Consider the following 17,271-nt stretch of genomic DNA (forward strand, 5'->3'; position numbering starts at 1 on the left):
CGGTGCATTAAAAAAACACAGGCACTTTTTTCTTTCTTTTTTTAGATGACAGCATCAAAGGGAGATCAGCTATTGTCATCATGTGATGTTTTCCTCCCTCTTTCCTGCTATTTTTCCCAGTAAGACTGAGACGAGAGGAAAACAGACTGACAGATAAACAAACTTAATTCAGATTTAGCATCAAAACAGTTGCATTAACACAAAACAAGGAGAGAAGAGTTCTGACCTATTTAGGAATGAGTCTAATGATAAATGTAAATGATGGAATCAGTACCGGCTTAATGTGTCTAGATACACTGCAAAATGCATTGAAGAAACTTCCAAGACGTGATATTGGATGAAAATACACATTTTAAATGTGAAGTAAAGTTCCCTGGCTAACCAAACCCACTGCTGACCACCACATGGTTTTCTACACCTGTACTGTGGCTGCATGCAAACCACAAGTGGTGCGTAAAAAAATCCCAAGGGAGACTACATGCCAAAAGAAGAAAAAAACAGGATTTGGAGAGGATCACCGTGCGATTGGAGGGAGGGACTAAAAGTGTGCATAATATCTCTCCTCTGTGGGACTCCGCTGCTGCGAGCAGGTACAGCATCTCTCTGTGCAGTCCAACCGCTCAGCTGTCACACTCAGCTGCCCGGCGCGTCCGCTTCACAGGGAAACTTCTCACCCCTCGGTAGGTGCCTAAAGTTTATTTTTACTACTATTACTATTATTTGTACCAGCAATGAAGCATAAATCATTGATGCTTGAAAAGAAGAAGTGCTTGTCATCGGTGCTCCTCTGAAGCACAGGGACGGGGAGACTGTTGCCTTCAAAGTTTCTCCTCTTCCCGGCAGGAATGCGCGTTAAGAGTGCAGCGTCCCATTTTAAATTGAGACGCGCTGCTTTCGCTACCTCCTTCATCTCGCAACCTTATGGCATCATTCTAATGGTCTAAACCAGAGGAACTGACATGCACGGCTTTATCTCTTTATTAATAAGGAGCTTTACGTCATGATTTGTATTTATTGTTTACACTTTAGGAGCTTGGAAGTGCCTCCGCATATGTAATGCATATTTATACAGCCTATATGATGTATTAGAGAATTTAAATGCCAATACATGATTAGGGTTATTTGAATTCTCACTCTTTTTTAATATAGCAATCATTTATTGTTTATAACCCCCCGAAAAAGTAATGATATGAAAGTAAAAGCCCAAAGGTTGTGCATGAATTTAGCTGATTTGCACATTATTCACGTTGTGTATGGGTATATTTCCTGAAACAAGAGCCCCTCACTCTCTTTGAGCGGCTGAACATCTGCAACCATTGAGCACTGGTGCATCCTCCCTCAGTCTGTCAGCAGCTGCTTGCCTCAAACTAAATATTCCACGTTGCTTAACATATGAATGTGAGGAAGAGGATGATGGGGACCTGCCACTGCCCATATACACTACCCCTCCTCTAATGTAATCCTTCAGCTCAGTTTCCAGGCTCTTTTGTTGACGCTGTCTTGACTAAACAATGTTAAGTGATAAGTAAAGTGTGTAGAAGGGCAGGAACGAGGGGGGGGAAGAGGAAGGAGGAGGAGTGGGAAGAACATGGTGGGCGGCTCAAAGGAGGAGGCCCTTCTCTACATGATGTGGAGAAGGGAGGGAGACGGTGAGTGAGGAGTGATGGAAATGTTGGGTTGACAAGCCTTTGGATTGATGGTTTAGCTTCAGTTTAAATAATTTTTCATATAAATAATCCTAAATCACGAGAAAATAACTCCTGTAAACCCTGAAACTTTGATGTGAGTTTTCGCCCTTCTTAACTCTGCAGTTGATGTTACAGGTTATTGAAACTCAGCTCAAATTTCTCACACTTTTCCTCTCTCTCTCCTCCCTTAAAAAAAACCTACATATACACATACCCCCCCACCAGACACACATGCAGTGTATACCACACACTTGCACACAAAGTGTAAACAGTGTGTGATAGATAGTTCGCTCCACCCTGACACCGTGTGTTGATTCCTTCAGCAGGCCCTGCTTCTCCTGTCCACGGCGTCCGTGATGAGTTACTACATGGATCCAGTTTCTTCCTACCCAGCCCTTCACCTCTGTGACCGTCTGGGCGCAATGGTAAGACCCTGCTCGTAAATTACCTCCGTGTTAAGGCTGCCTCAACTACCTAGCACACAGCTGGGCAGGAGTGTGAGGGTATGAGCGTATGTGTAGTGTATAGGCTCTCAGGCACATGACAGTGCAGGAATGTGTGCAGGACCATAAACGAGCGCTGTGCTCGTACGTGTGTTCCTAACTCTGGATTCCTTCAGCTCACGGAAGCACACGCTATCTCTTAACATTTCTCCCGCTGTCTTGTGGTGTCTGTCTGTACACGGTGTTCCTTGTGATTTCGTCAAAAATTAGGAAACAGAGCTGTTGAACAAGACGATTTTCTACAAGGCTGCGAAATCACCCTTGTGAACCCCCCCTTGCTGTTGCACAACCGCCCACCGCCAAAATGCACTTCTCTTTGGCGAGTATTGTAAATATTGAGACCCACAGGCCTCCAACCTCGCCACTAACCAATCATATTGGAGTCAGACCATAACTACTGAATAGCACTTTTCTCAGCTAGGCCTCCCGCACAGTGCTTTGCAGCAGTCTGTTTGCAGGAACACCAAGGCTCTAAATGCTTTCCAAATGAGAGAGCCGAACACGGAGTCAGAGGCGGTGGTATCTGGGAACAATGGGCATCCTGTCAGGAGAACATTTGAAGGGTGAAGGCCATGAGCGGGAAAATAAATGCCTCCATTTGTATGCAGAGCGCTGGCATATTAGGATAAGAGACTGAGGTTATATGCAAATGGCAACCCCTCCCTGGCCTGATAGACAACATAGAAGGATACGGCTCCCCGGGTCCTAATTGGCTCAGGTGGTGGGGCCTGCCTTCGAAATTGAGACTACTGTATACCACGACAGACTTGGTCAGAAAGGTGATCCTCGGTCACCTCGGTAGCTCTATTTACATGAATTATCAGCAACAAGCCGAGGGCCTGGTGTGTTTTATATTTTTATGTTTACAATTTAGCCTGTGTGTGTACATAGAGAGAACCTCAGGCTTTTTAGCTCCCTGCACCAGTGGAGAATAAAACCAGAAGCTACCTCACTGCAAAGGCGATCACCATTTCCATGGAGAGAAGGTATAGAGCCTTCTCACACATGTAAAGTCACAGCAGAGCACTCTTCCTCATGCAGCTTTGGTATGGTATGAAATGCATCAGCCCTCTGAATCATTGCCGTTCTGCGTCATCACTGACATAGAAATATGTATGTAATTTTTTTGCATCCATAAAGAGTAATGCATTACATTGAGGGGTTGATAGCAGGCTTACTAAAAATCACTATATAGCAAATGGTAGCGATTTTAGGTGCTGGCCTTTAAAGGGTACATTTGTCATTGTGTTGCAGGAAAAGAACAGGGGCAACAGTAATTATACTCTGAAATGTCTCAGTTTGTATGCACTACACAGGGGGCCCTGCTGCTTAGTTACCTCTTGGAACCACCAGGGGGATGGTGGACTAAATACTTGTGTAACTGTGTATAAAGATGGACGACATGACTGCTCCCCAAAAGTGAAGCGAAAGCATTTTGATTGCCACTTGATGATCTGCTCCTGCCTCCTCCATGTTAGTTCTTAAAAATGTTTTCAGCCATTTTAGGTTGTTCTTATCACATTGATGTTTATTAATTTTCTGATGAATTTGGTTTTAGTTTGTTGTTTTGTGGCTATACATCTGAGGTGAGAGGACACGATTTAAAGCTGAGACTGACTCTGTTGAAGAAGTGTGTCAAAGGGATCTCAATGCCCCGGCTCTATCCCCTGATTCTTACCGTGTAGACTCTGGCTCCGAATACGCAAGACGGCGGCACTCATATCTGTGACATTGTGATTTGATAGTGGGAGAAAGTGGAGACGTATCGTGCATCTTTATACGCTGTCTATGGTCACAAAAGAAGAATGTGTGTTAATATGAGACACTTGACCATATCAAATTAAATTGGGTCCTTAGTACATTTGGAAATTGTGTCTCTTTTACGTGTGTTTTCCCATATTACAAAATACCTTCAGTGATTTAAAACCCTGCTCCTTTCTATATACGGTATTGCACTTATTTTGTGGGTTGAATTGTCAGGTCCTGGAAATGTTAATACGTAATGTTCAAATCTTAACGCAGGCTGAAAACGTTTTGATTAGGAGGCACAACATCAAATACAGTAACCTATTTATAGTTTATATAGACAGTAGATGTGCTCTGTGGCCCAGTCCCTTCACATATCAATCAGATCTTTTCACAGGAGGAGAGATAATTTATGCCTCAGATCTCAGTGCCTGCTGGCCTTCTCCTATTTTTTGTATTATATTGTAACAATGTCTCGATACTTTCTATATGTTTTACCACGGTTTGATCATTGTTCGAGTTGGGCCATTAACTCGTTCTGTCACAAATAAGTGGATTTGTAATACACTAATCCTTGTATATGGACAATATTACTTAAGCTGTAAACATTTAGCTTTTTCTCTTTAGCACTTGAAAAAATCAACATAATTCGTTTTGCGTATTTGAACTTAGATCAAAGTTAAAGGAGTTTTTGTTCTGAAATACATACTGACCTCTGCATTTAAAGTCACACTACATTTGAGTAGATCAAAGAATATCATAGTGTCGATGTTATCTTTGCTGTTATCTATATCAGCCTAACTGTTTATTCCATAAATCATCCATGTGGCTCCCTCCATCTAACTTTTTCACCCCCCTTGCTGATTGGCCTGATACGAGGTGGCAGCGTTTGGAAAGATCCAAAGAGCCTCGTAAACTGACCTGATCCTGATCTGGTCATATTACCCATCCATGACGCTGCATGGCCGCGTCCTGATAAATGCTGCTATGCTTAAACAGGGGCTGGTTATCAGATCGACCGTCACTCCGTCAGCCATTTTGTCAGTTGCTCACATGACATGTGACAAAGTCGGGCTAATGTGACTCTGTGTGGAGGCTACATTGGCAAGAATAAATATGGTATTGCTCTTAAATGACTTTGACTGGTTAAAAATTAAATAAAGGTGAAATTGTCACTACTGTTTTTATAACATTTTGGGGGGATTTCTCATCGACATCAAAAAAACAAAACCCACAGTCGCATACAACACTAGGAGGGGCTAATACCCTATCTTGCACTGACAAAGCAGTGTTTTTCCATTATTTATCTAGACTGCTTTATTCCAATTTGGCCAACAATTAATAATGAACCCAAAAATTATTTTATACTTTATACTTATACTAAGAAATCTCTAACCTGGTGTTGTGCTCCGATGCTGCCTTGCATCTGCGTGCAGCGCTATTTGCTGCGTGCTAGCTCGAGCTATCATTCTCTCTCTCTCTCTCTCTCTCTCTCTCTCTCTCTCTCTCTCTCTCTCTCTCTCTCTCTCTCTCTCTCTCTCTCTCTCTCTCTCTCTTCTGCGCAACCTTGTCTTTTACTCTTTAGTCTGTGCATTAGTCACTTAGAATCTGTTGCTTGTGAGAGCGACCTTTGCGATCTCGTGGCAAAGAAAATGAAAAGAAATTCCTTGGTCAGCGCATTTATTCGGATCTGCTCCAGCAGGCCAATGGGTTCTTCCCATAGACTGTATATGCTTGGGCCATGTCTCAGCCCTCCACAAAATGTGACAGAAAGTTATACATTATGTTTAGTTAGGCACATGCCTGTGAGAAAAAGTCAATCTGCCGTTCACATCGGTTTCAAACTGAAACATCCAACAATATCTATTGAGCTTTTTGTTTGTTGAAGGTTCTGACATGCTATAAATGGCCAAGTGGCTATCTCCCCCCCCCCCCCCCCCCGCTTACTATCTCTTGTATCCACATGGAATTTCATATCTCCTCTGGCTCCCCCTGTCAAGTGCTGACTTCAGACTTCCCCCCACAGCGCAAACGCTTACGTGAACAGCTCAGAGATAAGCAGGATAAAAAAACACAGCAAAGATAAACTAAATGAGTCAAATTTAGCCACATGGGTTTTCTGTTAGGGATAGCTATGAAAAAAAAAGTTTTCAAAAGTCCAAGGTTTCACTGTCGTCCAAAGCCACTCGTTAGTATAATCAAGTGTTTTGAGCCTAAGTTGTCACGACACCCCATGACCCAGAAATACCGTTTTTTAATTAGCTAACAAATAATTGTCACACTCTGATTTATTTTGAGAACAAAAAAACTCCATGATACAGAAATGTATTAGCTGTGTGACATAAACAACATGCATCTGTCCAAGGCCCCTCAGTTCAGTTTGGCTGAACCATAATGTGTGCTGTGTGTCTCCAGAGGCAGAGTGGCGGGGTGGCAATGGGCCCTCAGACCCATCTACCAGGCGTGGTTCACCCTCAGCAGCAGTACTACCCCTCCCAGCCCCTTTACCCCCAGGACATCCCCCTGCAGGAGGTGCCCAACGGACACGATGTGTGCCCCACAGGTAAGAGACGCACACACGATGCCCCACCTCAAACATGGGACAAGGTTTTAGAAGAAGAGCTTATTTGTAGGCATATTTTTGATCAAAATCCATAACTTCCTTTTATGGTCGTTAAATCCACAAATTGTTCATTGTGGATTTAACGGCCTAGAGCAGACAAACAAAAGACTTTGAAATGTTCATTCACACTCATGTGACATTCATGTCTGCAATCTTGACACACACATTTAAACTGACTAATCTAGTTTTCTAGAACAGAAACACACACACACACACACACACACACACACACCACACACACACACACCCACACAGTCTCAACTAAGCCTGTTGTTCGGCGTCTGCTGCATGAGGGATGTTTGTGATGCTGACCCCGAGGGCAATGCCTTTACCAGATACCCCCTCTTGTTCTCTTTTTTCCCTCTGTGTCCACTCTACTTCTGGGGACATTTAAATACCCTGCATATTTCTGCTTCCAATTCTGGTCCTCCATTTTTCTTTAGTTTTTTTACAAATTAGTTTTATTTTGAACTGGAACATTCCTTCAAGTTCACTGCGCTTGACTCTGGCCTCTACTCGTCCTCAAAAGTGATTGATGCTGGCGGACTGGGACACACGCCACAGGAGTTGGGTAGGGGTGCTGCAGGGGCACAAGCTTCCTTCCGTCATCTCCCTGAGCTGGATGCAGGGGGCAAGACACGGGGGCAAAGGGCGGCCATCTTTTTCCCAAGCCTCTGGTTTGGTCCCTGGAGAGGTGGAGGGGACTGAGTGTGCATGTGTGTGTGTGTATGTGTGTGAATGAGAGGGAGATTTGATGGGATTTACTAATGTTTGTTGCCAAAGACACACTCCTTTCGGAGCCCTCTCTTCATTGCTCCCAATGCTAAACCGTTGACATAAACATTACTGAGTGGAAAAAAATGGCCAAGTGCTGACCTTCTTTTTTCTTCTCATCGATCTCAAAAAATCCTCCACAGCGCAGACCACAGGTCGAGGAGGGTTGAGCCACCTGGAGATGTGGTTAGAGTCATTTAGCTCTATTTAGGTTTTGGAGCTGACAGCATATGGCGTTATGAGTCTTTTATAACCTCAAATGCAGCTCAGTAACCTCTGACACAGTCTCGACACCCTGCGGAACCGTCACTTTGACTCATTTCTCTCACGGAAACAAAGTCTGCTCTTGAAAGTTTTTCACTTGAAATTCAATTTGTGAGTGGAAAAAATAAAACCACTATAAATCGAGTCATCCAAGTGTTTTGGGATTTTGAAAATCTCTGCTTTGAAGTCACATGTGCATACCATTAATGCTTAACCATGTTTGCAGCAGTTTTGAACAATTCGTTTTGGCTCATTAACTGCAAATTAAGGTTTTATTTATTCTCTGGCCATCAAATGAAGATTTGCTGGGATTTAATAGATTTTAATGACTTCACCACTTGACTTACAATATGTATAAGGCCCCTTTTTACATTTATTCTGCTCTAGTTACTAAAGTCAGATTTTCAGTGAAACTAAACTCTAACTATATAAATCAGACCTGGCTAAATAGTTCATTGGCGAAACAGTGGTTTCAAGAGGTTTCTAAAGCACAGCAGGTAAGTCCAACATTGACACCATTCCTAACAATGTCACAAGCTAAATCCAGTGTGCTTGACATATTGGATCATATATTTTCTTTAAGTTTTAAAGTGGTTTCATAACATAGGTTTGTACAACTGAACTTTTCTTTAAGAGAGGATAGTTAGTTGTTAAACTGAAATGTACGAGAGTGAGAAAGAAAGAGTACGAAGCAGATGTGAGGCAGGCATGTTCTATGTTAAAGGACCATCGCATGTTTGGCCCAGAGCCCAATGTCACACACACTGCTTCCTGACAACAGCCATGCCACGGTAATGTTTACACTAACCCGGCTCCGCTCCTCGCTATCCAACGCTCACACCACAGGAGCTGTTGTAAACTTCCATTGTGGACATTTTCTGTGTGTGTATGTGTGGGAAAAAAAAAGGAGTGAGTGTGTAATTTTGTGCGATCTCATTGAAATCCAGGCACAGATCTCTCACACACACACACACACACACACACACACACACACATCCCACCAACATCCTGCAGTGATGCACACTCCACATATTCATTCATTAAATTCATACCCTGCACTCTGGTGTGTATTGCTGGTGTGTATTGTATTACAGCATCCTCCCATTCAGTAAAACAGGCACACATACACACACACGCACTCCCAGGCACTCGTGGGTTCACTGTACATTTAAACATGCACTCCCATTCGGTACACACAGACGCAGCTGTGATCTGGCACTTGGGGACCATTGGCCTGTGTTTTATTTGATGTGATTTGACAGCTGGACAGTTGGAAGAGGAGGGGAACGGGTGGAAAGCGAAGGAGAGTGGGCGGATAAGGAGAGGGATAAGTCACAGGGCTCGCACTGGCGTTGATGGGAGGAGAGAGGCCGAGGGGAGGGGAGGAGAGGAGGAGGATCTGAGTCTTACAGAGAAAGGTGGGGGGGTTCGCCTCTGATGAGGGGCACGTCCTCACGGGCGCAGGCCCATTTTTTATTTCTAAAAGTAAACACGCAGCCTGCGGGGGTCCAGGGGGTTATGGGAAAGAAGGAAGCAGTGATGCTAATCAGGCCGGCGCACACTTCCCCCTCCAACAATAAAACAAAACAAGAGTGGAAACACGGAAAAGCGACAGACAACTGCAGAGGAATGGGCTGCACTGCTGCCATGGGCCTGGATTTGAACTGTACAGTGTGATTAGACTTCTGAAAATGTGGTGTTTGTCAATAAACAGAGGAAAGAGCTGAGGTGTAACTTGTGTTTTTTGTACATTTTAAAACTTTAAAGACATTTTAAAGGTTTTGAGTGAGTTAATGTGAGATGTCTAAGAAGTGGTTGCTTTCGAATCAGTTTACAGTAGAGTCCCTCTGGAATTTCTGTCCCATTGCTCAAGTTACTGCTTTACTGAGCTAAAAGAAATCCATATTTTGTTGTTTTCATAGGACATTTATTTGAATATTTTTCTAAATAAATACCTCTGACCTCACAAAACTTCTCAGGATTTTTCCCTCACTAATGGCTTGAGGAATGACCCCATTGCTTCCTGTTAGCATTTTAACGATTTTTTTCAAGATCCCTTTAACAGGGCGCTACAAGTTTGAATTCTGGGAAGTGTGAGTGTAGTTAGTTCCTCTTGATGGCACGGTGACTAATTACAAAACCCCTTCAGTTGGAGAACAAACAGTTCTGAAACAAATGCAATCACTGATGGGGGGATGATGCAACAGATTACAGCTCATCAGGAAAGGTGGCGCTTTAATGAATCCTAAGAGAGACCTCCCATTGTTTTAATGTTCATATCATGGGCTTAGTAATATTCACAGACTGTTAACTACAATGAGTGTACACTGCATGGTAATTGTAAGAGTGACTCTTACTGTGTCTCATTTTATGCATTCGCAGTCTTATAAAATCCATTCTAGAACAGTTAAGTTAAATTCTTCTATATAGTCCCTCAATATAAGAGCATTATTTAACATTTAACAAAGCACAGGAGTCGGCCACTGTGTTTTCACAGGCAGAGCATTGTCTTTTCAGACTTACATTTATTCAGTGAGAAACAAATGAAAACCACAGAGCGATGTACTTTCCCTTCAGCTGAGAGAGGATGAGCAGAGCTTGATCTGAAAGTGTTGGTGGTAACAGAGGGGAGGGAGGGCAAGACGAGGAGAGGGAGTATTGGGAGGCAAAGAGACCATGAGGGGGGTGGGGATAATTGAATTATCTTTACAATGGACTGATGGGGGGCACGTGGTGCCACTAATGGAGGAAGAGATGTCCTTTTTAGCGGAGCTAATTGTTCAGAAAAAGAGCTGAGCCTTGTTCAGGGAGGCCCTGCTACTTAGTAGCGCGTGCACATACACACACACATGCATGCACTCATACACTCACATACTCTCAGAAGAGACTTTGGAATGTGAGGCACAGGAACAAGAGAGAGAGAGAGATGTACATAAGCATAGTACATTAGCATTAGCGCACACAAACACACACACACACACACGCACGCGCACACACACACACACACACACACACACACACACACACACACACACACACACACGCTGGGGGTACACCGCTCATGTCCCAGCTAGCCCTCTGATCTCAGCAGGGGAGAATCCAGCCTGTGGCACCTTCAGACAGCATCCACAACAGATAGAGCTGAGACTGAGCTACTAGACATAGGCCACAAGGACCCCACTGTTTTACTGTTTCACTGTCTGCTCTCTGTCTCTCTCTCTCTGTCTCTCTCTCTCTCTCTCTCTCTCTCTCTCTCTCTCTCTCTCTCTCTCTCTCTCCTCTCTCTCTCTCTCTCTCTCTCTCTGTCTATGTGTGTGTGTGTGTCCCATCTGTGTGTCTGCTTGAGTGCCTGTAAATGAGTGACTGATTGATTACATGCTAAATGCTGTCCATTCACTCAACATACCAAACCTGTCGGGCCACATCCATTATCTGAGTTGATTAACACTTGGACAAATTTATATATATTTTTTTTGTAAATGTGGAAAAGATAATGAAATAATGCAAAAAATTTAAATACTCTCGGCAACCAAAACTCTTGTGACTCGTTGCGACGGAACCAAGACCAAAGACAAATATCTTTTGACAGCTGAATGGATTGCTCTAAATCGAATAACCTTTCAGTTAACTCTGTGAAAAGTAGCAGGTGCAGCGGTTACATCTGAGGATTATAGACAGGCACACAGCACAGATGTGCCAGCGAGAGACAGGCAGCAGGCGGGAGAGGTCTGTGAGCAGAGAGAGAGAGAGAGAGAGAGAGCTGCTTTAGCTTGGGGTGGTAGACTGCGACGCAAATGAGCGTAGCCAGCTAACTGTCAAAACCATGGCAACAGCATTTACCAGGTGAAGAAAAGAGACAGTGAAACCAAAACTTGTTTGATCTGGGACACGTGTTTTCAAGCAAACTGGTTTATACTCCAGGTCGCTTGGTCGTTGTTTATGAGAGTGTGACGGTTAACAATCCTTCTCCTCAGAAGGAAATGGTGCAATTTGCTTCAGCAATAGTTATTTGAGGAGGTTTTGCAAAACTTTGACAAAGGCAAGCTGATACACACAGATCTCCATATAGATAAACTCAGTGTCAGATTTTTATGGAAACTGTTTTCGCCGTGTCAGTGTGCTGTTCATAGAAACATGTTTGTCGTCAGGGTCACACAGGCTGTCTAAGTAAGATTTACTCCGAGAAGAAAAAATCAGCTGAGAAACAGAAATGTATTCACATGTTTCTTGGCAGCAGGAATTTTAAGCAACTACGTTTTCTTGCGGTTACTTTGTTGCTTCCTATTTACGGGACTTATTTCTACAATTTCAATATACCAACCCTGAAAAAACTGCTAAATAGTTTCTGATTAAGCGATTAGGCGATGGGAAGAAGGGAACCAAATTGAAAGATGTTGCAGTGACGCCAGCCCAGATATTAGTCAGCAACACCATTAAACCTCTAATGGCCGCCCTGAGGCACAAAGGGACGCGAGCCGTCCTTTTAAGGACAGATATGAAGGAGTTCATTAACAGAAAACAAAGAGGTCCAGTCAGATAGAGTGAGAGACTGACTGACTAAAGTGACGTGAGAGGTACTGCCCCCCCCCCCCCCCCCCCCCCCACCTCTTATTCTTCTCTTCAATCCCCCCCCACTACTTTGCCCCTGGTGAGGCAGCTCCTCTCACCGCAGAACCCAACAGCGCTCTTCCCAGACGAGGCTCCTATCAGGCCAATGAAACCTGATCCAGGGCTGCTAATGGAGCCAGTGAAGTACCACCGGTCTAAAAATCCATGTGTGATCAATATCCCTGGCTCCCCAGCCTCCATCCAGATCATCCCATTTAGAAATACATGAGTACAGTACACGCAGTATCATATTGATGTGCATCATAGGTTGCGCCCCTATGGTTGCGCCTCATGACTCACTCTAACAAGGTTGCTTATGATGAGCATAGATCTATGGAAAATTTACAAAAGAAAGGTTGCATTTCCGTTAACCTGAGTCCAAAGTACGTCTCATTGCTGGAACCTGATGGTTTTTATAAAAAGCATTTCGTTCCAGTGCAACTTGTGTGAGATTTACGGGTATAATCTGTTATTAATGTTTCTGCTATCCTGGGAGGTGTTCCCTAATGGCCGCAGTTTGCTCAGAGTGGAGCCGTACTGTGTCTAAAATTTCCAGTCATTCTCTTGTCTTTGTCTATTTTTTCCCAGTGACAGAACTAACAATTGATTCAATTTCCAGCAAGGCACGGTCATTGTTCCTGATTATTTTAAGATAAGAAAGGACAAAAATCTGAGAGTATAATAAAGCAACGTGAGGTTTACAACAGGCACAGTGCCTTATTTAACTCGATTTTCATTGATGGTTTTGATGTGACCAAGTTTGATTGACTTGTACTGCTGAACTTTATACTTTGAACTTTGAACCCTCTGGCATCTGCACTCACGTTGGCACGATCAAATCGTGTGATGCGTCTTGTGTGTTTTAGGATCCAAAGTGTTGATATGCTATGTCAAACTAATAAAATGTAAAGTCTGGTCACATATAGGCAATGTTTTGCTGAAGAAAAGTTACCGAACATTCGCAAGGAAAACATTTGTATTTTTGTATGTATAGGCTAAATTAAAAACATCCTCAAATGGCCATTATGGCCTCAAACTGTATTTAAGATGTAAATACATTATATCTACAGGGGGATGATTTTACAGGTAATACTGTATATTTTCAAGATTTACCATTTTACGCAGTCAAGACGTTTAAAGAGAGAAAAGGACATGGCTGTTTCTTATTGATCAGTAAAAGGTGAGCAGGAAATACTCTGAGGTGTTTATGAGGGTGAGCTCCAAGTTACGAGGAAGCCTGGACTTGTAGAATACGGGACACTGACAGTGCAGACTCTCCATTCAGCTTTTAGTCTGTGCTACTTCTTCTACTTTAATCTAAACTCTTTTGTGCTCAGCAATTTTTGTAATCTAAAACCATCTCCAAAAGACATATTGGATCTTATTCACAGAGACAGTTCTTATAATGTTCCTATAGGGGACCAATGTGTCTCATATGCCTGCAATATCTCTTTATGTTTTCTTTCCAAGTGAAATGATGTAGTTCTAGAATGAACAGCTTGCTGTTATCTTTGGATAGTAGATAGTAGGGGTTAGGAATCACAGGGTAACTCACAATACCTAATACATAACCCACAATAACAATAATATCACGATCCAGCAATACTGGAATATCTGCGTGATATCTAACTGAAGAATACAAAATGCCCTTACAGAGATAAAGTGCAGGATTTGTGTATTTATTCACTGCACTTTGGTGTCAGTTTCACACAAACTGAGATAAAACAATGTAGAACAAGTCCATAAAGTGTTGGTGTCTCTTTATTCCACACACGGTGACATGTGTATATCGCCTTATCAATATTTAATCCCACCCAGAGTAGACAGCACTATACATATACCCCCTCCCAGTAAATGTGGTGAAGCATTACTACAGCTCTCTCTCTCTCTCTCTCTCTCTCTCTCTCTCTCTCTCTCTTTCTTTCTTTCTCTCAGACATCAGCAGCTCTCACATCTCCACAGTGATTAGCAACCCTGTAAAAAAGAAAAAGCAAAAAAAGAAAAAGGCGAGTAATTTGCGGGAACTTGTAAACTCCTGATGACGTGAAGGGGTCTTGGTCCAAGAAGGTTTCTCACAGAGGAGCAGGGGGTGGTAGTGTGTGTGTGTGTGTGTGTGTGTGTGTGTGTGTGTGTGTGTGTGTGTTTGTGTGTGTGTGTTTGTGTGTGTGTGTTTGTGTGTGTGTAGAAGATTATGGTAGTGCTGGTGATGGTGTGTGTAGGGGGGTTGAGTATCGTAATTGAATTGTGAATCAACCGGCAAGTCAGCCCCCCCCCTCCCAACCTCCATACCACACCTCTCCAAACACCGCCCCCTTCAGCTGTCGTCGGCTCCCTGCAACGCAACGCCCATCAGCCGGGGAGAGGGAGGAAGGAGCGACCGTGTGAGTGAGTGAGTGAGTTAGAAAGAACGAGGAAAAGAGGGAGTGTGTGTGTAGTGCGGCGTGTGTGTGTGTTTGTGTGTCTTCATGTACCGGAGAGAAAGAGAAAGATCCGAAGTGTAAGAAACTGAGGCGGTTCATAGTGTGAGGGGACAAGAAGACAGCGAGAAAGAGACAAGAAGAAGAAGAAGAAGAAGAAGAAGAAGAAGAAGAAGAAGAAGAAGAAGAAGAAGAAGAAGCGGGGAACCACAGGGACAAGCAGAGCCCCACTCTTTATTTATAGTGTGTGGGGCTGTTAGAATAAACAGAGAGGGACGCAGCGCTGATCCAATGATCATGACGGCGGCTGTCGATATGAAACCGACGCTCACCATCATTAAGGCTGAGAAAATGGACGGTGAGTGACACAAGTCTTCTGTGAGAGCTTGACAGTAAGCGTGAGACTGTAGTGCTGATGGTTGGTTCCCGGTGAACGAGTTGATCTGTGCGTCAACCCTCGGTGCTGGAGACTGAGCGGGACACAGCGTCCTGATGTGTCAGGGGTGACAAGACGCTGTCGGTTGCTCAACATCGGACAACACGCAACACTTGAGGAGAAATGCACGCCGGAGGCTCCCCAGTCATGCAATAGGCTATGTATGTGTTTGTGTGTGTGAGTGTGTGTGTTTCTCATTATTATTGAATGAATCAGGCTCCAAGCGGTCTGATTTTGCAATTCACAATGTGATGCTGTGTGGGGGAAAAAGTTATCAGACTCCAGTTTTTACATTTTCATTCATCACAGAATTCTTAATGACAACACAGCCACATGTTTAATTCATGAACCAGTGATTCATATTCTTTCATGTGGATGATAAACTCTGAAAGACTGAGATCAGATTTGCTCTGATATATCTTCATTTAAGTTAAGCTTTGTAGGTTTGTTGTCCAAATGCATATCCCTCTCCCTTTCATCCTGCTTTGATCTCACTGGGGATCCAGACCATCAGAGCACCCATCTCTCACCCATATATTCAGCGTCATACTTGGAGAGTCGGGGTATTCTGCCCATGGAGCCGGCAAGGGAGTCAAACTGTGTTGCTCCCTGCCTCCTCTGCCTCCCTCAATCCTTTCTTCTCTGTCTCCCCTTCCTCCCCCTCAGTGTTTGAAACTGGCTTTCCAGAGGGGAGGAGAGACAGACTGAGGTGATGAATCTGCAGTGCTGAGGCTTGCCTCTCTGACCCTGCTGCCTGGAAGACTTTGCTTGCTCCAGGGGTAGTCCAGGGCACAGACAGGGAAGCCCGTAACTGTGAGCCGTGTTTGTGTTGAGCTTTAAAAACTTTCTGTGGTTTCACTTGACTTTTTTTTGTTGTACACAGACAAATGCTACAAATGGGGCCATGTTTGGATGATTTGCATAAGGCAGCTTTGTACATTAACTTATCCACGGAGCTGGTGCAGCTCAGGTGGCACTGAGTCTGTTGTATCATTGAAATTTTATACTAAATGCTAGCGTTGACCCACTAAGCGACTGTGACTCACCACATTTACCACCTTCTCTTCACTGTCAATACATGCAGAATAGAGATTCTTATATACACATCTCACAAATGCACATAGAAGGTGCTGACAGCTGCAGTTCGGTTGCCAAAGCGTAGTGCTCTCTTGCAAAACCGTTTCGCAATGTGTGCTCCTGCTCACTTGGGTGCATTCAGGTCAAGTTGAGGCTGCCAAGAAGGAGTTCACAACTTCACACAAAAACACATTATCTCCACCTCTCTCTTATACTCACAAGAACACTTTTATGTTCACTCCTTGATATTACCATGCTCAGAAGATAAACACAAAGTCCAAGGCTGTTTGCTATCCCTATAAGATACAATATTGATATCCCTGTGCACTGCATGCATTTAACACACATATGACTCGTTATTAGCTTACAACTTAGTGATAAAGATAAGCATCTCATAGAGAGCCAGAACACATGCATTGATTTGTTGGATTGTGAAAGTAGCCAACCTCCCAGTGGACAAGACTTTTCATAGCCCAGATCAAGGGAATTGTAGGAACTAGACTTTCTTTATTCTTCCTTTATACCGGTAACCACACACAAACATACATACATACAACACTAACAGCCATAAGTGGTCTCCAGCCCCCCTTTCTATATTGTTTGTTTTCCTTTGTGACGGAAGGACAGTCAGTGTCAGCTTACCTGAAGCCTGTCCTCCCCATTTCCAGCAGAGTTAATTCCCTTTAAAGCGATCACACACTGCCAGGGTCAGAGGTGCAACCAAACAAGACTTCTCATGTTCCAGGAGGGTTTTATTCCTCTATTTAAAATTGTAGCAGTCAATTCCTGACACAGCACACTCACTTCAGTGTGACCCATAACACGGTAGCTTATTATTGAAAGCATCGTGTAGCCATAACAAAACCGCCAGCTCTACAGAGACACATTTTAAAGATGAAGAAGAAGACATCAGTACTTAACACTGGAGGAGTTGGATTTTGTCATTATAGGCATGCAAGGAGAAACATGTTGTCTGTCTTCTACTTTTGTATAATTGAAATTCTTATTACATGTTATAGTATATCCAGCTATCGATACTCTGTGGTTCAGAATGGCTTTAATCAAAGCGCTGTCAATCATTTACAGGTAACATATTTGTCAGATTGAGTGAGTCGTCTCTGTTACTTTCTGTTAC

At 43.4% G+C, this 17,271-nt stretch overlaps 1 protein-coding gene across 3 annotated transcripts in view; it reads left to right on the forward strand.

Annotated features, from left to right (window-relative positions):
* The first annotated feature begins 552 nt into the window (after positions 1-552).
* The window catches only part of ets1 (v-ets avian erythroblastosis virus E26 oncogene homolog 1), a 38,027-nt gene continuing 21,308 nt past the window's right edge, over positions 553-17,271 (forward strand). For 2 of the 3 annotated variants that reach the window (XM_053422031.1, XM_053422032.1), the window contains exons 1-3: positions 553-684; positions 2,012-2,113; positions 6,353-6,500. In XM_053422031.1, the coding sequence (XP_053278006.1) occupies positions 2,045-2,113; positions 6,353-6,500 (217 nt within the window). In that variant the 5' untranslated portion in view covers positions 553-684; positions 2,012-2,044. Of the gene's footprint in view, positions 685-2,011; positions 2,114-6,352; positions 6,501-14,537; positions 14,982-17,271 lie in introns of those variants that run through there. The other variant, XM_053422033.1, reaches the window with a different exon arrangement.

This window comes from Pleuronectes platessa, chromosome 5 (assembly GCF_947347685.1).
Source record: "Pleuronectes platessa chromosome 5, fPlePla1.1, whole genome shotgun sequence".
Taxonomy (NCBI): domain Eukaryota; kingdom Metazoa; phylum Chordata; class Actinopteri; order Pleuronectiformes; family Pleuronectidae; genus Pleuronectes; species Pleuronectes platessa.